General features: G+C 40.7%; 1 protein-coding gene across 3 annotated transcripts in view; it reads right to left on the reverse strand.

Annotated features, from left to right (window-relative positions):
- Nucleotides 1-991: 991 nt before the first annotated feature.
- Nucleotides 992-21,989, reverse strand: part of SEC14L1 (SEC14 like lipid binding 1) — a 39,940-nt gene continuing 18,942 nt past the window's right edge. For all 3 annotated transcript variants that reach the window (XM_057401449.1, XM_057401450.1, XM_057401451.1), the window contains exons 3-16: nucleotides 16,315-16,464; nucleotides 16,093-16,224; nucleotides 14,030-14,158; nucleotides 13,542-13,776; nucleotides 12,723-12,832; nucleotides 11,761-11,950; nucleotides 8,800-8,888; nucleotides 7,764-7,834; nucleotides 5,990-6,161; nucleotides 5,555-5,689; nucleotides 3,732-3,866; nucleotides 3,038-3,289; nucleotides 1,823-2,001; nucleotides 992-1,251 (exon numbers count right to left, since the gene is read on the reverse strand). In XM_057401449.1, the coding sequence (XP_057257432.1) occupies nucleotides 1,146-1,251; nucleotides 1,823-2,001; nucleotides 3,038-3,289; nucleotides 3,732-3,866; nucleotides 5,555-5,689; nucleotides 5,990-6,161; nucleotides 7,764-7,834; nucleotides 8,800-8,888; nucleotides 11,761-11,950; nucleotides 12,723-12,832; nucleotides 13,542-13,776; nucleotides 14,030-14,158; nucleotides 16,093-16,224; nucleotides 16,315-16,464 (2,085 nt within the window). In that variant the 3' untranslated portion in view covers nucleotides 992-1,145. The remainder of the gene's footprint in view (nucleotides 1,252-1,822; nucleotides 2,002-3,037; nucleotides 3,290-3,731; nucleotides 3,867-5,554; nucleotides 5,690-5,989; nucleotides 6,162-7,763; nucleotides 7,835-8,799; nucleotides 8,889-11,760; nucleotides 11,951-12,722; nucleotides 12,833-13,541; nucleotides 13,777-14,029; nucleotides 14,159-16,092; nucleotides 16,225-16,314; nucleotides 16,465-21,989) is intronic.

The raw sequence follows: 21,989 nt of genomic DNA on the forward strand, positions 1-21,989 counted from the left end.
CAGAGTTCAAGTAGGATTTTTTAGGCTTGGGTAGAATGGGGACAAAACCCAAAATGGCAATTCCCCTCTGGCAGTTAAAATGGTTGAGCAGGCACCGATTAAAGCATCTCTTGCTGCATCACTTAGAGTGAAGATCACTGTGCTCCCTGCCTATGGCAAAGCTTCTGCTGCTCAGAACACAAGCCCTCTGTTTCTAACATGCACAGGGAAGGGTGGGAGGCTAGAAGGATCGGAAAGTGCACAGGAAGGGTGCAAGCCATACCTCCTTTGGACTGATTTAAGAAGCAAGCTTAAGCTCTGCATAAATTCCAGATAAGAAGTGTCTCGGTAAAATCAGTTCACATGGAGTGTACTAAGGAAGTGGAGTGAAGCTCCAGCACTGAGCTGGGAACAAATCAGGATCAGCCCAGTGTGACACAGTGAGGGAGAGCCTGCTCTCTGCCTCTCTCTCCACAGTGCTTCAAGCCCAAATCCAAGGAAAGTATGAACTGCTTTAACCCATCAAGACCCAGAGCTCAAGATTCCCCAAAAATGTGCTCATACAAAAGGTATTAGTGTTTACAGCCTGGCCACAGCTCTGTGGGCATGCTTTGAAAAAGAACGGACTCACAAAGTCAAGTATCCAGCAACTGCTTTTCTTTGTCTCGGACATCACTTGGTGGCAATGGGAGAACAGTCTGCAGTACTGGAAGACCACAGGGGATTTCTTAAGATGGCAAGGAATGTCCTGACAGGAGATTCGCAGTTGATCTCTAATGCACTACGGAGCACTTTTGGTAGGGTTTTTTCTTTTTGCTTTTAAACATTTACACAGTTAAAAATGATTCCTAACTGATGCACTGGTTATTTTTCCTTTCAGTGAGAGCCCTTGTGTTCAGAGTTAGGATTTGTGCAAGCATACTTGCAAAAGTATTTATGGCTGCGTTAGGAAAAAGGGTTAAACTTAAAAAGAGACTAGCTGTTGGAACTAACAAAGACCAAAACCACTAAGTTTAAAATTCAAACAGCTACTTTACTATCTATAAAAGGCTTTAGTGGGGTGGGGGTTTTTTGCACAATTGCCAGTTGAATATGGTGTATTGCAGTCAGCTGCCACAGGCGAGGGTCCAGCCATCTCATCCATTTGCTTTTCATCTGTTGTGGCACTACCTGGAAATCATGGAGCTGGAATGGGACTGGCTAGAAGAGGTGGTGGCAGCACTGAGCTGGGAGAATCCACTGTGGCTTGATTCAAGGCTGGTCATGGATCCCCTGCAATAAAAACCAACGTCGTTTCAAGCTTCTGAACATACAAAGATTTTTATTTCTGCTATGGTTCTACACTGGGTTTGTCTGCATACTGAATAACAAGCAAGTAACAGTTTTGGGGCAGATACTCAAAAGCTTCTCTCCCTTACACATAAGATAATGGGTACACCAAACACCTCCTTGCAAAAAAGAGATGCTGTTCAAAGAGACTTAGAATGAGTTCCAGTCAAATAGATCAACTGGCAGGGAACTGAACTGGCTCAATTCCATTTTGAGTTGCACCCATTTCTACATGGCAACCTGCCAAGCCCAACAACTTACACAATGCTTTCATAGCAAAGTGAACAGAGATGATTATAATGAGATAACTAATTAACCCCTTTTATACATTAGTTTCCCCTAGTGCCAGTAATGGCTGAATTTATCTACTGTTTCTTGAGTGCTTGTTTCTTGAGGCCTAAGAAAACAATCCTCACAATTTACATGTATTTATAGGAACTTGACAGTGCATGATCATCTAAGTATTAGAAAGGTTTGACATCACCTGACCTTCATGAACCTTGGCCATACATACCTGAAATCTTCAGATCCTATTACTTCCGTATAGTACATCACTTTACATTTGTGAGAGGAGACCTGTAGAGATGCTAATACATCATCCACACGAGGCAGGTTGGTTGTAGCACAGGCAGGCATACTATGAAATTTCCACTGGAGGATATAGAAGCCAGGCCACCTGGTCACATGTGATCCCTGGAAGCAGCCACAGCAAGAATGAAAAAAATGAATATTTTTGGCTTGAAATTTCTCTTCCAAACTTAGAAAAGCTGCCTGGATGCCCATCATTTTTTCCTCAGTGCCAGTATTTCAGCTCCACAGCCATCTGGCAGTGCTGGTCAACACTGCCCACACAGCACATGCTTATAAAAGTTATGACAATGCCAGAGGTTCCTCCTGCTTTTTTGCCAGAGTCAAGGGGTTAGGATTTAAATATACTGAAAAGGACAAAGTTCTTCTTTAAAACAATACCCATTTTTTTCCACTTACTTTCATTAATGGCTGTCCTTTGAGACTGTGAGAAGGGCAGTCAAGGCTCCTGCCTCATAGAAAGAGAAACTATAGTTCAAGAGGTCACTGCCCGTATTTGCAGTTAAAACACTTCCAGTTAGTTGACTTAAGGAACAGCTTTTTCAAAGGCTCTTCAACTCTTATTTCAAGTTAAAAGGAAAAGCAGTGGTAGAGTGTGATTGCAAACAGGCTGCATGTACTATCAAATTTGGTAATTAAAGGATAGGTTGCAAATGCCATGAAAAAAAACTATCAGGAACCTTGGCCGTAGGGAGCTTCCTATGGTACCTACCAGAGGGACAAACACACAGAAGCTAAGTCTTAATTTCCACACTTCTCCCATTACTGTGCTAAGAGACTATGATATTCTTCAAACACAGACTGTTTGCTTCAGAAAATAATGGTCAAAATTACAGCACACAGCATGTCTTGCTGCTTTCAGGATGAGCACTTCATCCTAGGTGACTTCCCTACTGTCCTTGCTGATCAATCTCAGTCACTATTGGACTGACGTAACCTCCCCTCACAGCAGATCCCATGTAAATACTATCCCCATTCCCTGCAGCATGCAGCTAGGAACAGAAGCTGAAATGTCAGCCAAAAGCAAGCAGACAGCCTGGAGCTGAATCACCACTCAGTCATCAATAATAATTGTGAATTAGAATGTGTCACTTTGGAGCTGGCCTCCACCTGCTCCCACCCGAGGATTCAGTGGTCTCACCTGCACACTTTCCCCTTCTTTGCAGATAAGGGGAGACTCCACCATACTGTAATCACATCCCAACTGCCAGACTTTGTCTATCAACTGGACATTGTTCCCACCAGGAGAAGTAATACTGTGAGCTCCTAGAGAGTCCTTTTTAGGAGGCTGTGGGGCTCTCTTGGAATGAAAGATGTTAAAAACAATGTCGCCCTTGCACACATCAAAATCCCATGTGATGACAGACGAGGCATCCACAATCTGAATGAGAACCTGAGATAGAAAAGCCATATTAGACAATAGCAATTTGCTCAGTAAAGACAAACTCCTACCAAAAAAGAAGACGAAGAACAGAGCTTTGTATTGAAACTAAGCCCAGCAACTATTAGAAAGGCAACACAAATTCTCTCCTGATGGAGTACATTTGTTTTAACATATGACTTCAAGAAGCTCTCAAGTAGCTTCTGAGAATATTGTTTGTCTTTGCTTAGAAGATATTTGAATGGGATGAAAACCAGACATGTTCTTTAAATGGCAAGATGACGATACAAGGAATGGTGACAAACTTCAGCTACTAAAGCATCATTATGCACCTTAACTATAGAACAAGGTAGAAGCTTGGCAACTAAATAATTAATTTTGAAACCATTTTCTGTCAAGAAAGAGTCCAGAGCAGAGGGTTGAGATGAAAGAAAAGGGTAGGCTGCAGCCATACCTCATGTGGAGCTCCTTTGAAGACACTTGCAGACTGGTAGATTGTTTCAGTCCAAAGCTTTATGTCTTCATTTTCCAACTCTTCTGCTGTCCGATAGAGGGACTTGGGAACCAGCCCACCCTCTGGCACTTCACACTGAAAGCATAAACAGCCGTTATAAAGTATCCCCTTTGTACATCCACACCCTGTCACACACTCTGCCTGCTAGCTTCAGAAGCCAAAACTCACCTTCAGCAAGTACTCTGAAGAGTGAGACACAAACAGAGTTTGAAAGTAATTCTATAGCTTGTATATCACACATACATAAACATATTTTACAATGAGCTGGTTTAGGTGAGTTTGCAGAATTAAGACACCAGGGGAACAGATCTTGTATATGCACAACAGCCACCACCATAGAAAATAACTGTGTCAATGCTATAGTTATCACTCATACTGCCCTACAGAGATGTGAGCCATTTAAGAATCCCAAGGAAAATGGCAACAGGGCCTCAGTCTGAAAACCGTAGCCTACACAGACCTGAACGAACTGGGATAGCTAAACTGAAGGATGGTAGGGAGATACAGTAAGTTTCCAAACAGGAAAAAGAATAATGCAGTCAGGGAAGGTAACAGTATTGAAGTGACAACTGTAACAGCTCAGTACTAGAACTGATTACACAACTTCCTAAGCAATCTTCTCTTTAAAATATCTCTACTAATGAAGTTAGACAACTATCTGATCAGAGATAGGTTTCATAGGAGTGTTTGATAACTGCATTACAACACAGAATTGGAGGAATCTCTAAGTCATTTTTATTCATATATCCAGAAGTCAAGAGAAAAGAAACTATCGTTTTCTGTGATGGACAACAAGTGTTGTAGCAATTTGCTGTCTGGTAACATTCACTTTTGCTTATTCAAGCAGTGGATTTTGCCAGCTTTTTGAGCTTCAAATTAGATAGCATAAATTCTCTCCACTGAAAGCTACTGCTGCAGCAGAAAACAGCCTACTCAAGATAAACACATGCTCTACTCTGCCACGTGTAACAGGCTTCCTTATAATTTGATACTGTATTTGAACAGACCTAGATGAATTTTCAAGAATGGTACAGAAATTAACCTAAAAAAAGTACACAGGGGCTTAAAAAGCAAGCCTGAAATTATAATTTAACACAGCTGAGTTCAGGAAAAAAGTCACTTAAGTGTTAAAAAAGTCACTTAAGTGTTACTGTGACACAGGCTCCATAAAATGCCCCAGCTGCACTCCTACATCTCAACCACAACAGTGAGCCTGTGTTGTCAAAAACATTACAGAGAAAAACCTTACAGTATCATTGAGATGTTAAAATGACAGATTAAATCGACACCCATAATGTAGGCAGGGAACAGCTACTAAAGCACATGACAAGGGACCTGAGAAACTACAGTATCTTGCAGTAAAGCAATGGTTTTAGTTTGCTGTGGGCTAGGAGTCCTGGCTGTTTGTTAAGCCCTGCTAGCAGGTGTGCCATGTATTTCCTTGGGCTCCTTATGGTATTGGTTAATTCTTTCAGGTGACACAGACTCTTCTGATGGTGACAGCTCTTGCGCAGTGCTGTGCTGCCACATCTGCTCAAACTTGTCAGGTAACAGACTGTGGCTTTTAACCTTGGCTATTTTGGTAAGTTATTTGATATCCACTGTGCATCCAGAAGAAAACAGCCTGGGAAATCATAGTCCCTGCCTCCAAACTATATTAGGAATCATCCTGTGCTTCAAGGCTTCTTTGTTTAAAGGAATGGAGGGGAAAAATAATAAAACCCCACAAATAAGTTGCTATATACATTAGTTTATATTCATACCATGCACTCTCCACCAAGAAAATCAGGGATGATTTCTTTATCGATGTAATCCAGCAGTCCCCCAGGACCCTGGTAGTCATTTCCAGCATAAATAAGGAATTTCTTTCTAGTGTTGTCATCAATGAACGGACTAACCTACAAACAAAGAAAACCAGATTAGATCAGGTACCCACATTTTTCTCAAATCAATTTTGAAGGGATCAGTTTGATTGTTACCATCCTCTTTAGTTCACACTACAATGAAGCTAAATTAACTGACTGCATAAGCAAGTTCTTAGGTAGTGTTTTTCAACCCACACCAGGAATCCTATAAAGAGAGATGTTTCCAACTGGTAACATTCCTGCTTAAAAAACTTGATCTCTAAAGAGCTCTTACAGACAAGTGTGTAGCAGTGTGCTGAGAGAGCTGAGGAATACCCCGAATTACAAACATACCAGTGTCCAAAGAACTGGGAATACTCGAGGTGCTCTGAGGATAAGAAGACGACCCAAAGTCTCGGGGTAATTAGCTTCGACCACCTCAATGATTCTTAGCAATGCTTTGACACCAGGTCTCCATAAATGCCGCATGTTCAAACCTTCCAGATCTACTAGACAGGTCCAAGAGCTGAATATGAGAAAGACAAAAGTGAAAAGAAAAACCTCAATAGCATCAAAATTCTCTTTTCTCGTGCAAGTGTCCAATGTACTGAAACGTGTGGATCCCACTGCGTGTTTTGGTTTCTTCTATTTTACCTCCTTGTTTTGTACTGCCTGTAGACACTGGAGTTTAAGGCCCTCCAAACAGAAATATCTTAAGAGCGTGCCAAGCATGGTTATAGAGTCTGTGCAATGATCACTTTGCACATCACATGTATTCCCCCAGAGACATTTCAGACTCCAGGTGAAGGTTAAAATAAAGCCAAAAAAGATACTGTCAAAGGCCACCCAAATGTTAAACCACTGCTTTTACTGGGAAATCAATTAAGTGGCCATGCTGCAATGAGGTAATTTACAGTGCAGATTTCCTACCAACATAGCACAGTTATAATGCCAATACATGTCAAAGCTAATTCTGATGTCAGGTCTCAGGGAGAGAACCTTTTTCTATAGGAAGAGGTATGTTCTTATACTAAATACTGAGCTTTAGCACATGCTTTAGTTACTTTCCAAGTTCAGGTCTTGCCCTAGGCATGGATCCAAGATTTACCTCTGTGCCGTACCAGCTAGCATCCATTAAATTATGGCTTCTATGAAATAGTAAACCCTTCTTTGTTTCAATTTTAAATGTTCGGTATGTAGTCCTTTACTATTACTTCTACAAATGGAGATCCAGTGAGCAGCACTTTTTCACACTTCCACACATAAAAGCCATCACTTGGATTTGACCTCCCACTGAGGTCAGCAAGTTCTTTAACAGGGACAAGATAAGCAGGCATACCACACATCCCTGAACCTTCACAGGGTAATGGAAGGACTCAGAAATTGAAAAGAATCCAAGAAACACTTTCTTTTCAGGGCCAGTCCTGCATTCATTCCACACCCTTAAAACCATTATGCAGTTAACACTTTTGTAAGTGAGCCCTACAATGACCTGAAGATGGGATAACAAGACATTTCTGACCGAGCTTCACATGAAGTTGTGCCAGGATTTGGAAAACTAGACCCCAGGTTGCACAAGGTGCCTCATGAGCTTACTTTGGATCAAGAGTTGAGCAACTGCATAGAAAAATGGAGAATGCAAACAAGAACTGAGTGCAGTGTTCATCCACAGTTCATGCTAAGGCTCAAATAACATGAAAACAATACTTTAAACTACTGGAAAGGTTATACATGATATCATAGCCTCAACTTTTTGGCACTCTGTACCAATGTCTGACTATAAAATCCCCTCAAAAGAGAAATGTGAGTTAGGCTGCATTGCTTTGCAGATGTACAATAGAAGAGAGCAGGAGCATTACACCCCTCATGTAGAACCCTTATGAGCATGATACCAAGACTGCTGGAGCAGATGTGCATTTCCCTCAGGCTTTGCCATGTAGACCTACTCTAGTGGTAACTGAGGAGGCTCTCAGTTAACTATAACTGTGCTTGTATCTGCCTGTGAGACACACAGCCCTCTCTTGTTCCACTTAATAACCTTTGCTCAGCAGCATCTCTTTGCCGCATGTTGCCTACACACCCCATGAAACCAGGTAATTCCCAAAGAGCAGATCCACTTGTATTTTACCTTATTGGCCTGCCAAATACTTTTGTGTTCTCCTCACATCGCCTCAGTCCTTCTTCATTTATTGAAAGAACCTGTACAGCAAGACATGTTTAAAGAAGACAGTCTTAAACTCAGTAGATGGGATAAAGTAAAAAGAAAAGGTTTATATCCAAAGTGTAATTAAAACTACAAACTGAATCAGCATAAACTTTTATTCCTCCCAAAGAATGAACTAGAAATCACTACCTTTACCCCACTGGTTGATCTTGTTCAAAAATAAACATACTCTTCCAGAAAGACAGTAAAATATAAACAAGATCCTCCTCAAAACTGAGCCTCAGGAGTGATACAGACAAGAAGTCCCCCTGCCACTTTAAGCACTGATTTCTTATTTACTCAGAAATTAAAAGCCTCTTTTTAAGCTGCAGAAAAGAGTCTTGAAACAGAAGTAGGGCAAACAAACAAAATATAGTATATGCCTGGAAATGTCACTAGAAGAGAAAAAGTAAAATCCAACCCCAGTTTCTAGTGGTTATCATGGCCATGACTGTCGTTCTTAGGAGTCAACAACAACAAAAAAATCATTGCAAACCTGGAATTCTGCCATCTTTTGGTTTGGAAACTGAGCAGATCCACAATAACAGAGCCTTAGCCATGCCTTTAGAGAAGGCAAAATTACAGGCAAGTACTTTTTCTTTAAGAATAAATTATTCTTATCCTTGGAGCACAGGCTTGATAAAATCTGAACATGGCATTTTATATTCTGTACAAATGCAGGGATTGGAGCTTAGAGCACTGCACTACTGCAGAAGAATCTGTGAAAACGCTAACCAATAACTAAGGGAGCTGCCAAGAACTACGCCTTTCCGCCATCAGTTTGCAGTTGGAAAGAATGCAGAAGATCAGATACCAGGAGCTTTCAGATCTATTGAAACCAAAAACAGACGGCCAGAGAGTACATCAAAATATCCAGTGTGATGAATGTTCTGGCAAAGGAGGAAATTTCTAAATGAAAATATCACATTGTTAGCAACTTGTTGGCTCCAAAAATACTTACGTAGCGCAGCAAGGCCTCTTCCCCAAGAGCTCGCACTAAGCCTTTGGTATCCATCTGTCCCAATCTCAGCACATACAAGGGGCGACCATCTGAATAACAGGAACAAATGCATCAACGTAACCCTTACCACAGCAACAGACAATTTGAATGAGCTACTTTTATGCTATAAGACCAAAAGGAAATAAGCCATACTCCATTCAAACTTTGTAGGCCAGCTTGAAGAAGGAGAACCTGGAGCAGACGACAACACAAATTTTGCCCTGTCCAGCTACACCCAAAGACTGCCTGTAAATGAACTGCAAAAGTTTAATGGAGACATCTTGGTGCAAAAATAGCTCCCCTATCAGCAAGGCACTTTCGAAGGACTTCAACAAGTACACTAGTACATGCAAGATCTTGGTATACACAGTTAAAGACTATAATTAGCTTCCAGGACAGCCAAGATACAGAAAAAGCTTTAGTCCATTAGCGTAGGTGAAGACTTGCAACAAGCAGCAAGCCTTGAATCACGTATGATGTAATAGTGCTCTGGATAGCTTACAGCAACCTTTCAGGAAAAGTAGCTGCAGTGAGTTCTGGGAGCTAAGAAAATAGAGTGTTAACCAAGGGACTTGCTTTCTGCAGTATTTGCTGGAGTTGCACTTTGCAGCTATGTCATTACACATTATGCAGAACTGGCAAGAGCCTCACTTCTGCAGGTTAAGCCTGGTTCCAGGGATCAGCTTCAGATGGACCCTTTGCATTCAAAGCCTTGCCTCTTCACTTTTGCTGCATACTGGGCATCCCAATGCTGTCCAGGATACTAAGGCATTAAGCTTAATAACTGCATTGGCTGAATTTGAGAATCAAAGCTTGCATTCCTGGATCTTCATAATAGGAGCATGTTGTCTGAAACTGCTTCCAAGCTCCCAAAGCTGTGATGTGTTTTGTAAGGTTTGCTTCTTGTATTCTAGTACATAAGCTAAATAATCACCAGCTTACAGAACTGAATATGCTAGGACACAAAAATAAAATAATAAAAAAGAAGAGCTTTTATATATAAAAATATATATGTATTTTATATATAAAAACCTCCCTGAAGTCCTGTTTTCTGTTCAGCTTCACTTCAACAAATGCAAAGAGGAGTATCAAATTATCATTAAGTCCTTTGGAACACAAGGAAAGAAACTGTTAATATATAAAAAAACCCAAATAACCTAAACTGCAGAGTCCAGTCAAGTTGTTTTTTTGGCAAAGACACCCCCTCCATGAAAGTTCAGGGTATTTTGTATTTTATCAGGTCTAAAAGAAAATGTTATTTTAACATCAGCACATGATTATCTTGGAATGTGCTGTTTAGCTTTTGAAACACAAAACAAACAGTGCTATTAAGCTTTATAGCAGGTCTTCCTCCCTTCTCAGCATCCAAAGCCAAGCTAAGTGCTTACTAACCCTAGTCCACCCAAATGACACATGAAGGAAAGTCTCGCTGACAATGCTGTATTATCACTGTATATTTTATATTCCATTAGAGCTTTGTGATTTAAACCACCATTTGATTGAAGCATTCCTGTCAAAAGCCACTCAGATGCACAGAAAACTGTGCTAATTGCAAGCCAAAATAATAACTTTTATTCTTTTGTACTAATAGCTCATTCTAGACAACATGCTTCATAATCACTCCTGCCTTTGCTTTAACACTAAATGCTACAGAGAATTCAGCTAGCTGAAGTTTGGCACATTTAGCACATGTAGGAGGAGCAGAACATTACTAGAAAAGAGGATTTAAAAGAAGAACCTACCACTAAAATTTTAAATTACACAGAATTATGCAGTTTTGAATTCTCTTTCTGCTATTGACAGACCCATGCTTTACTTGTGGGCATGCTGCAGAAGAGATTAAAGGAACTGGAGGGGAAGGGAGGGGGCATGAAGCTAACCACAAAACTGAAGAACTTCTCAGGATGACATTAAACAACCCTTTCTATCTGCTTCCGGGCAGGACCCAGTTATGTGCTACTGGCAGAGAAGGTCTTTGCTAAGTAAGGACAAGGAACTGACAGAAAGGGAGAACTTGTTCACAGGTGTTTTTCCCTACAGTCTTTACAAGCATATTCCCATTTTCCCCCATTTGAGGTCTGTTAAACCCAAAGCAGCAAGGGAGAGCCATTCAAGCTCCTGGCCACTACTGCTGACAGCATCCTGTCCTGCTTCATACACTTCTTCTAACAGGAAGAGCCAGCAGAAAACAATGGTGCCGAGTGAGGAAAAGACTAAATCAGAACACAGCACACAGTAAGAGATCATTTCCTTATCAAAAGAGCCCAGCTTGCTTCAAGCAACAAATTCCAATTCTGTGTATGTATTAGCAACAAGATCAGTGCACGATAAAGCAAGCCGAGGGATAGGGGAGCATGTCAGCCACAGTTATCCATGTTTTAAAGATCTGGCTGTAGCTCACCATACAAAGAGTATTCAGCCAAAGCTTCTTCCCTTCTTAAATAAACCTGCTCTGTTTGATGTTTTTGCAACATACCACTCTTCATCATTAAGCTGATTGTAATGCCATATAAGTATTCATTTATGCCATCAGCAGACTTACACAACATCAGAAATAAATTGATTAGAAAGATATACTTATTTACAAACATATTTTAATCACTGAAAAAGAATACTCAGCATTTGCATAATACACTTCTAAGCATCTCTGAGCACTACAGAAGTGCAGTTAACAACTTTTCTTAAGCTACTGGCAAAGCAGAGCTCTTTAGAGAGTTAAGTATGTCAAGCATTAGTCAGAAAGATCAGGACCTAGGAGTCTGCCTCCACCAACTAGAGGAACTGACATCAATTTCAATGCAGTTAGTACATAACTGAGAAGTTCTAACCATCTTTCCAGCCACCTCTAGTTAACAGAGGGACAACTATCACCTTAATTCAGAACGCAAGAAGGCTGTTCAATATTCACCCTATGTAGCGTACCTTTGTCATGGTGATGCCAGCCTCCTGCATAGTAATCCTGGAGTACTTGAGGAGGGTTCCAGGTATCTAGAATATAGTCTACCTGATGCTGCTTACGCCACGTCAGCGACTGGCAAAGGATCTCTCTTGCTTTATCAATGTTGAAGTCCCGGGCACGCAGGAATCTCAAAATGTGCTCATCCTTTGGGATCTAATGAAAAAGTACCAAACAAACAAATCCCAATTTTGTATTCAAGGTTTGAAACAAGCACAAAAAACCCCAAATGACAGATAATGAAAAACATGCAGCCCTGCACCAGTGCAAGGGGACAGTATGTAACACTGGAAATTACTTGAGCAAATCAGTCTTTGCAACAAAAACATGAGCCCTGTCAGATACTGCAGCTACCTTCATATAAAGGATATAAAAATGTCATGAACTCCAATGTAATCATTTACACCTGTGTGACCATACTGAGCCAGTCAATTTAAACAAATCCAGCAACAAAAGACAGACTGTATTTCGCTGTTAAGCAAAAGGAAGCTGAGCCATACATGCCAATCACAAGCCTCTGGAAAACCCCCAGCCTTTATCAGTGACTTAAATGGCCACATTGCTTCCCCTTACGTGCTGCAGTTTGGGACACAGATTTGAAAATATGACATTTGGCCAAAACAAACAAATGTAAAATACGGTTATTGTAGAACCAGGCAGAGTTATAAAACTGATGTTATCCTCCCAGTGCTGGTTTGCTGACATTCTGAGGCAGTCACACTAATTGTTTAAGCACCTCAACTGGCAACATCAGCTGACCAGTCACATCACAACAAACTTCTATTGCCACTGCACCAGGTTTTGGTCATGAAGTGCCATTTAACAGGAATGGTTAGTGACAGGAGGTGTGGGTATGATGTTTCATCATCATGTCATCCTTGCATACCACATATTGTAAGACAGTCACAGGAGACCAAGAGTAACTTACTTTGCCTTTGTGAGTCTCCTGGAGCCATTGCCTCAACCGAATGAGGCAGCTTTCCTGCATTGGGGTCAAGTCACCCAGATACCTCTTGATGTAGTCTGCATCTAGCTTGTCTAAAAGGAGATGCACATGTGATTAGAGCAGTCCTGAACTGACCAAGCCAAAGTAGTAAGTGACCTTGCTACTGTTATCTGAAGGAGAGAAGTGACTGCTCTGTGGTCCGCGCAGTCAGAATTGAATGAAATTTCTTTCAATCAAAAGATAAGCAAGGCAACTTACACAGTCATCTTAATGGTCAACCAAGATTAATTCTCCTTCTGCAACGAAGGGAAGGAGTAAAACCAGACATTTATAAAAGCATTTCGCCAGTACATTCATATTTGTCAATCTACAGCACCATAGGGCTTGCTTCTTCTGGAAATATTTAGAGAACCTTGGACCTGAATCTCCCAAGGCAAGAATTTTCCAAAATTCCCATATTGAGAAGATACAACAGAAGACTGTCCAGGAAACCTTCAGCACTTTTCTCCTCATTATTGCTATAGTAATGCCTATCCTGAATTTCAGGGCAAGCAGCAGGCCATTCATTTGAAGCTTAACGAACAGCAAAGTGATCATACCTGATCTTCCTTTACTAAAAGGATCAGCACATTACAGCTATTTAAGCTACTCCACACGTTACTGCTTTGCTAACCTGCACTTTAACATTGTACATTACCAAAGAGCCAATGCAAAGATTTTCAGCTGCCCATCAGAAGCAGCTCAGCATGGACAGCCTCTAGAGAACAAAGAATCCCACCAAAATAAGTCAGATCACCATACCGTCAGGCGTTCCTGCTGTGGGCTCTGAGGGACTGCTTGAGGTGTTGAGGATCTCCTTATTGCTCAAGCCCTCCTTTGTGGCAGAGTCTGGTATATTAATAGCAGGTGAAACCGGTCGTCTTGGGTGAGATGTAATGCCCTCTGATTTACATGCAACAGGAGGAGTCCAACGAGGAACAAAAGTTATTCCTTCTTCCTCCAGCTGCTTCAGGTAGTATTCTATTATTTCTTTTCCCTTCAAAAAGGAAAATACACTTCAGCTACTAAAAACACCCATTTAGACACAGAACAGATTGGGCTGAAAATCCATGAAGTGGCCAGGCCTCTTCAAGATTATTCCACTTGAAAATACAGACCTATACACACATGCTGCTCCAGGCTAAATAAACAGCCCTGCTTGCTGAGCAGAGCAGCCTGTTACTTAGCAGTGGCTATGCTGTCTTTTGCTGAGTGGGAGCCAGGCACCTGCTTCGTGACTGCAAGCTCACCTTTTTAATATTGCTGGTGTATTGCTTCATGGCAATCTTTTCCACTGTGCTTTCAAAACCAAAGAAAGATTTTATATCCAGACTTGCTGACTGCTCAAAACAGGTCCAGTCTTCATTGTCAGGATGAACCTATTAGGTAAAAGGAAGTCATACAGCTTTCATTACTCATTTAGTATTTTTCCTCCCTCCCAGTATTTGAAATGACTATTTCTTGTTCTACCCATGGCTAGCACAGCACAATTTTTCTTAACAAGAAAGGGGAGGGTGGAGAAATACCTGTGCATCAGCCAAGAGCCAAAGGACTAGCACATTTATACAACTAACACTATATAATTTCTACACACAGGCTGTGACTGTAGCATATATGTGGAGCAGTGAGCTTTCTGCTGCTGCAGGTTGGACTGATGACCAAGGCCAGATATCTTGAGGACTGCAGCAAGTAGTGTCAGCATTTCCAAGCACTGCAGCAACAGACACACTGCACTAGATAGTTTCCTTGATGTGCAAAGTACCTTCATATTTTGTAGACTGAAAACTTTTACTTTGTTCTCCTATGATAATGCAACAGAAAGAATGGCACTTCTCAGTTGATTGGCAGCTGAATAAGCTATCATCAAGCACTCCCAACTTTCTTCTTAGCTTATGTCTTACTTTGGTGAGAAATGATCCTGAAATAGAGATGCTACTACTTCCAGCTAGGCTCAGTCCTAAAGGTCTTTTCCAATGTGGATGATTCTGTGATTGATGATGATATGCTGAAGAAAAACTGTTTTCTAAACCCTCTGAGAAAAAAGACTTGTCCAAGGAATTTCCAGTCTGGGCTCTGAATTGGTAGTTACACAAATATCATGGAAGGCTGGATTTCTGAGCATGCAACTGTCCTGATGCCTTAAAGCTCCCCTCACCTTCAAAACATGCTAGAATTGACTGGGAATAGGATCCAATGCTTCATAACAGGACAATTATAGAAAACATTTCCCTTCATTTGCTTCTTCTGCATTAGAGAATGTGGGGTACTCAAATAGCTTGTACAGCCTAAATAAGTACAAATCATAGTAATAATATTTAAGAAGCTTCCTGTCCTTTCACAAATTCAATTACAAAATGACTTTAATAACAATCCATTTTTCAAACCAATTTATTCTTGAATTAAAATTCTGGTTTTGTATTTACCTACTAATTTACTGATCAAATAGAGCAATGGCAAGGAGATGTGTAATGATTTGTATGTATTTGCCACATGCACTTTTCTATACAGCGTTTCACCTGTTTAAACAGAGCTTTCACAGAAAAATTGCAGGTGGAAAAGTAGTTTTAAATGTGCCTTGGAAATAATTGCAGAAATAATAATTAAAAAATTATCAGATGATAGTGTCAAGTGGGTTTGACATCCACTGGCCTTCTAACCATGATTCTCTCCACAGCAGAAAATGTTATCATCTGCACATAGAAAGAATGCTACAAACCAAATAAATCAGTTACATTTGCTAGCTTTGATTTGACCTTTAACATTGACTTGAAGTTTTACCACTATGTGTGTGCTGTGTGAGCCTATGAGTAGTAGCTAAGTCATTCCAAAAAGAACAGGACCAGAGTACAGCAGGAAGCATGCCACCAGACTGCTCCATCAGAAAACCTTTGTACTGAAGACCAAGAATGATGGAAAAAATGAGGTTAAACCAAAGCTGACTCAATGAACATTTGAGCTGAGCAGATGGCGAGTAAGTGACACTGAACTTTTCCTTTAACAGTTCTGTCAGGGTATCATCAGCCCCACACTGCTATTACAAACCTCAGATCTGCCTGAACAGAGCTGTCAAACACAGCAAGTTATGTTGCATTCTGCTCTCTGAGAAGATGCTCAAGCAAGAGGGTGCCAAACTTGCTTCAGTTCTTTAAGCGAGTGTGTTACATTTAACACTAGCAACAATTCTCACTTCTGCTGGTGTGTCGGTTATTTTTTCTTGCAAGGCAAAAACCAAGAACAACCAAATCTGTGTTGTCCTGAAATCTAAACGCTGCCCCATCTCCACCTGTAGCACCACCAAGAGCCTGTTACTCACTGTGTAAGAGCAGTGCTCATTAATGATGACTCTATTAGAGAAGGTTTCATTGTAGGCTTCTATATGTAAAGTCCTTTCTCGTCTGTTCAAAGAATTCTTCTGGATGAAGTAGACATAATCCACTCCTGCAATCTGAGGAAGATGATACAGAGTTCGTTAAGATACAAAACCCATGTGAAAGGATATCCAAAAGCATAAAACAGGTACTTCAGACTTACTCACCTTTTTCAATAGCCGTGGTGCATCTATATCCAGCTTACAGCGCCGTTCAATCACATGGATAGCTTCATCCTCACTCTTGTATTCGTTTACAGTGTCACTGGCTACAAACATAGGGATCAGAGGACATGTAGGAAACCTTCTTTCATATGCCTAGAGAGACGGAGAAAGAAGAAAAACTGTCAACACAATTCCTGAAGGCATACAGAGGGGTCCTTCACTAACATCACCAGCACTTGGAGTTACAATGCCCTTCATACATTTAGTAGAAGGGACTGAGCCATCTTGGAGTCCCCATGATAAAGTCACAGTAGCATTCCAAGCAATCCATTTATGAATATGCTCCTCACACAGACTTTTCCAGGTAAAGCAATTTTTAAAACACCCAAAGTGCCCCATTTCTCCCCTCCAAAAAGAAAATTGTTCACTGTACACAATGACAATCCCCAGATAAAACCCTCTAGTTCTAAAATACCACACGACAAAACAATTGTGTTGGATTAAAACACATGCTAATTATCAGTGTTTCACCAGGCTGTCTGAAGGGTTTTCCATACAGCTCCCAAAGGTCTAATCAGAACATTTCCAAACCTATTTCTTGAGCTAACAGAGCTCTCAAGCTCCCTGTGCACAGAGTATTCATAATGATTTCACTACACACTTTACTAAGCTTGCAATGCTGTCCCACAACATACAGTCTTTCCAATGCGATGAGGCCATTCCATACTTAAAATTTAAACTCTCTGCTATAATGCCAAGCTAGCAATAGCTTTGACTCTTGTTAAAGAATACAATCATGTAACTAAGTTAATCTCTAAAATACAAGAGAAAATGGTATTAAATCAGACACACTTGGAAAGGATAGTTAAGAATCTGGGATAAGTAAAACAGGTAAGAGGAAAATGGGAGTTATCCCCATTAGTAAACTCACTGAATTCTAGTTTTAGAACCACTATGCCTAAAGAACACAATGGAACTGCTATTTTTTCCCTTTTCTTTTGTAGTCACTAATGTACTTCCACTTCTCTTTGGCTTTTTTTTCTCATGGGGTAGCAGTAAAGGAACTAATTCTTCAGCCTTCTTCCCACATTCTGAAGTTTTTCATTTTTGCTATTATCAGAACCTAGCTGGCTTTGGAGGTAAGGCAGGATTTGCAACGTGGGCCTGTGCAGAAGAAAACATCAGTAACATAAATCTGCAAGCAGAACATGAAACAATCCTCTAAAAGAGCTAAAACATCCACTCTGGCCTTTTAGATGATTTTAGCTGCTCTGAATACAGCTGGGTTGCAGCACAGGAACAGCACCAACAGGGAGAGGGTGTGGAAGAAAACAAGCAGCTGCAGAAAGTATGCACTGGTGGCACTAGAAGAGAAAAGGTCTCTTGATTCTGCCTTTATATGACTTAAAATTCTTTGTTTGTTACCAGTATAAAACAGAGTTGGAACGCAGTGTTACTATGGGGACATTGGTGCAAAGCACTCCAACAGGGCCAGCTTTTTTCCCCCCTCGTACATAGCTGTAAAAAGCATTTCTGCAGCATGATTGTCCTGAGTTCATAAAGCTCCTCTGTACCATACTAGAAGTACAACCCGTGAGTGAGTGAGCACACATGCTTCTTTTGTCAGGCTTTGTATCTGTGCACAGCTGGTTTTGGTTAAATTATGGATAGAAATAATTCTTAGGGTCAGAGATGTGTGTGCACAATAGAAGTGACAGAGCGTTAGTGTCGGAACACAATAGCAAGCACTGGGGAAAATCCTTCCACAGCTCCAAGAGAGAGGGAGGATGGGTCCTATTAATAGGGTATAAGAAGTTTCTTACTCCTTTTATGATGTTCTTGTTCTGGACAGAAGGATGGACATTTTACAGTTAAGAACAGCTCAGCCCTCTCCCTGAGTAAGTGCCAGCATTCTTTCTAAACTTAATCCCTATTTTAACTATATTGACTGTAGTTAAATATTGTACTAAGTCAGAAAGAAAAGATTTCCAGCAGAATTGAGAGATAATTCTGGTTTAAGACTGCTTCACTGAATACTTCTGTTCAATTTGAGGACTCTCTGTTACCTCAATTATTTTATAGACAAGACAGAAGGTGAAGTAGATAACATTTTTCTCACTATTTTCAAAGTCTCTTTACTTTTGGATCATGATAAATCTTCCCCATCTGAGTAGTCTCCTCAATGCCAAGCCTTTGCAGATCTCCTTCATTGCACATATTGATGCATTTCTCATTTTGGCTCTCAAAATGTTTCCCATTTGTCCTGTGAACACTTGCACAATACATTACCTGCTCTTAAGTGTTTACTGAACTGTGAGAAAAAAAATAATGCCTAAGAAGAATGTGTTCTGAATGGGAAGCCTGAATGCTATGTGGTTATATTTGGAAGAGAACAAAATAATTATCTGCCAAAAGTTGGCAAGCTCCACATTTACAGCAACAAAACACTTCACAGTTTCAAAGAGATTAACGGTGACACAGGATTCTTTCTCCCTAAAGAACATGCACTCAGAGGACTGAAAACTATTCACAGTCAATTTTACTGGGCTCTTAAATTAGGCTGGGTTTATTTCTTCATGTACCATTGCCAAAATGTTTTTGTAACGCATCATTTCACAGCACAGCCTTGTTTGAAGAAAAAGTGATCATAGTAAACTGCAGCCACATAAAAATACTCGGTCTGATTTAAGCACAGCTTTCTCTTCCACCTGTGGCAAATGGTTCTCTCACACTGCAGAGAAGGCAGTAGGAAACTACAGGACACTGAAAGGTCTCACTTCACTACAGACCAGCACAGCCCAGGCAGAACACCTGTCATTTGTGGTATGACACAGTAGACACATGCGTCAAAGGAGCACATGCATCGTCAAGACTGGAGCTATTAAAGAGCACGAGAAGATTAAAGAAAGATCAAATGCTGCTTTTCTTTTGCTAATAATAGAATTTAATGGATTTTGCTGCATTATTGAGGTGTTTTGGACCAGAAATTGTTACAAGTCCAGCTCTGCAGACAGGAAGAGCTGCATTATCCATTATTCCTTTAGCAGTCTGATACAGCAGAGCACATTATAAAATGCTACACATTTTCCTCCATGTATCATAGAGGTTCTCTACAAATAAAAATCATTAGACATTACACATCTTTGTCTCAGGATTTCAATTTTACTGTATAGATACAGAAGACATACAGAAGTTCTCAAGAGTAAAGCAGCTGTAATAATCCTGATGGATTCATAGCAAGAGTGAAGCACCGCCGCTGTAGCACTAAATGCATCCAAGGATGATGCTGCAAGGACATTACTTAATTTTGCCATTTTCTTCCGGTAAAATCTCCATACAGTGTGCAGAGATTGCTTTGTAACATGTAAAAATACAGGCATGCTCATCCTCAAAACCTCTCCAGCTGGTGCAGGGCTTGACATGAAAACCCTAATGATCTTGTGGTGGTACAGACCTTTCAAAATAGGGATTTTAAGCCTGCAATTCTGTTGTTCCCTAATAGTGTACTTGCACAATTTCCCACCAGCCTTTGGGACACTTGTGTACTCTGGTACATGAGAAGCTGGCATTGCGCATCACCAAAAACACAGTCTGGTGAAGTAGCTTGAACTTCAAATTTAATGGGCTCATTATATACACCCTTCACTTTCTTCATGTGTGCTAACAGTGAGAACACTGACAAACATAAGTTCAACCAAGATAGCCTTGTATTAAAGCTTCTTTCCCAACTGCTTCCCTTAGCAACTCATGTTCAGCATCGAGTCAAAATAACAGGATTTATTTGACTTTTATCTTTGCTAGTATTGCAGCTGTGTTTAAAGACATGAAAGCAATTCAAAAGTAAGGCTATTTTAAACCCATTGCAGTAATTCCTCATACTTAAGGGAATTCTATTTGCTGCCGTTGCCCTTACATTTTGGGATTCTAATATCAGCAATAACAGAATCCTTCCAAAATACCACCTTTAGAAGAGCACTGAGGTTATGATCCCAACCCAATTTTCAGGAGGACCAAAGAGACTGTTCTGGCTTTTTCCTTCTCAACCTGTGCCTAGGGCTAATAAAATACCTTAATAACAGGCATGTGCTCAGCCCTCAGTGGGGAAAGTCAGTCATTTATGCAAATAAGTTACTCAGCTTCTCTGGCTGGATTAATATATTCCCAGTCTGCTGCCTTAAAGGGTAGGGATTGTTCAGTATTTCCATTAGATGACTCAAACCTAACTTCTGTACTTAAAAGAAGAAAAAAGATGTGACAGAACTTGCAGGCAATCTTCCACTGTGCTGTTCTGCTTCCAAGCAGAACTTCTAACCTGGTGAAATAAGTAGGAATTTCAATCACCATCTAGAAAATGAAGTACATTGAGTGCTTTCTTAATAGCTTAATGGCATGAAACAAGGCATTAAAACATTCCGTTTCTTTTTGATGTTCAAAATTGCTGGGACAGCAGCCTTTTAAGAGCAGCACAACATTCTCCACAGGCACCTCAAAAGAGCACATGAAGAGATTCATCCTGGCAATCAAATCTAGTCTGCTGCACCTTGTGTGTGCCATATAAAGCCTTTAATGACTGCCTGCAATACATGACCATGTCCGAGTCCTAATCTGCAAGTGCATACCAGCATTCACCATCCTTTCCTGTCCACTTTGAGAGTGTGGAAATTCTGAAGTATCCCTAAACACACAAGAAACAAGGAGGGTCACTAGAGCAGGATGCTGCCTTGGCTTGACAGGCTGCATTCCAGCATTTTGATCATTCCTACTTATCACCATATCCCCTTCCTCCCCCTGCATTAGAACACTGTGGATCAATAGGAAAAACTCATGGGAGGCCAAGCCAGAGGTTTCAAATTCTTGGCAGCTGCATTTGGAAAGGCGCAATTTTGGATTATATCTCACAAAGCAGCAAGTACCTCCTCACCTCCCATATACTGCTGTTCACAGCTCTTTCCCATTTCATACATACATTTAAAAATCATTATACTTCCACAAAGAAGTGTGTACCTCAGTGTCAGTGTATCTCATGGGTGTTAGTGCATGTGTTGGTATGAGCCAACAGTTGGTATCAGGTGTGTGTGTGGAAGAAAGCAGATGATTAAAGCGGATATACCTCAAAAAGCTCTAGAAACAAGATTTTTTGCAAGGTAGCATTCCCAGGTACCAGGAAGGGGGAATTTGAACTGGACTGAACTTTGGGAAAGAAAAAAACATCTTTAATAAACAGGTAGTGAGCTTTTTGGAAAGGATCATCTCTGTGAAGCCAGTTCTGGAAGGACAAACTGTCCTCCAAAATGACATCCTCACTGCTACAAGCCAGACCCCTGCTGCCATGCCAGCAGCATCATTAAACTTTGTGCTTTGGCAGTTAACCTCTCTGGTCAGTATGTCTCTGCACAGCAGCTCTCCTTCAGAGTTAGCTTAACTGGGTTTTTCTTCTATGTTTTCACTTCATTAAATGTTTTCATTTACAAAGAGAGAAGTTATTTTCTTATTGCTGGGAAACAAAGGCTGTTTGGCAGTGACTCAGAATTCTCTCTGGGGATTGGACCAAGAAGGTTTTAGTTACACAAGACTACAAGTGAGGCTTATAGGGACTACAGACAACCCACTCAAGCATGACAGGCAGGTTCAGACTTATAAATGAAGGGCTGTGTATCACCTGAAACTCAAACATTTTC

This window comes from Pezoporus wallicus, unplaced genomic scaffold (assembly GCF_028554395.1).
Source record: "Pezoporus wallicus isolate ANWC-B61680 ecotype Strahan unplaced genomic scaffold, APGP_CSIRO_Pwel_v1 contig_8702, whole genome shotgun sequence".
Taxonomy (NCBI): Eukaryota; Metazoa; Chordata; class Aves; order Psittaciformes; family Psittacidae; genus Pezoporus; species Pezoporus wallicus.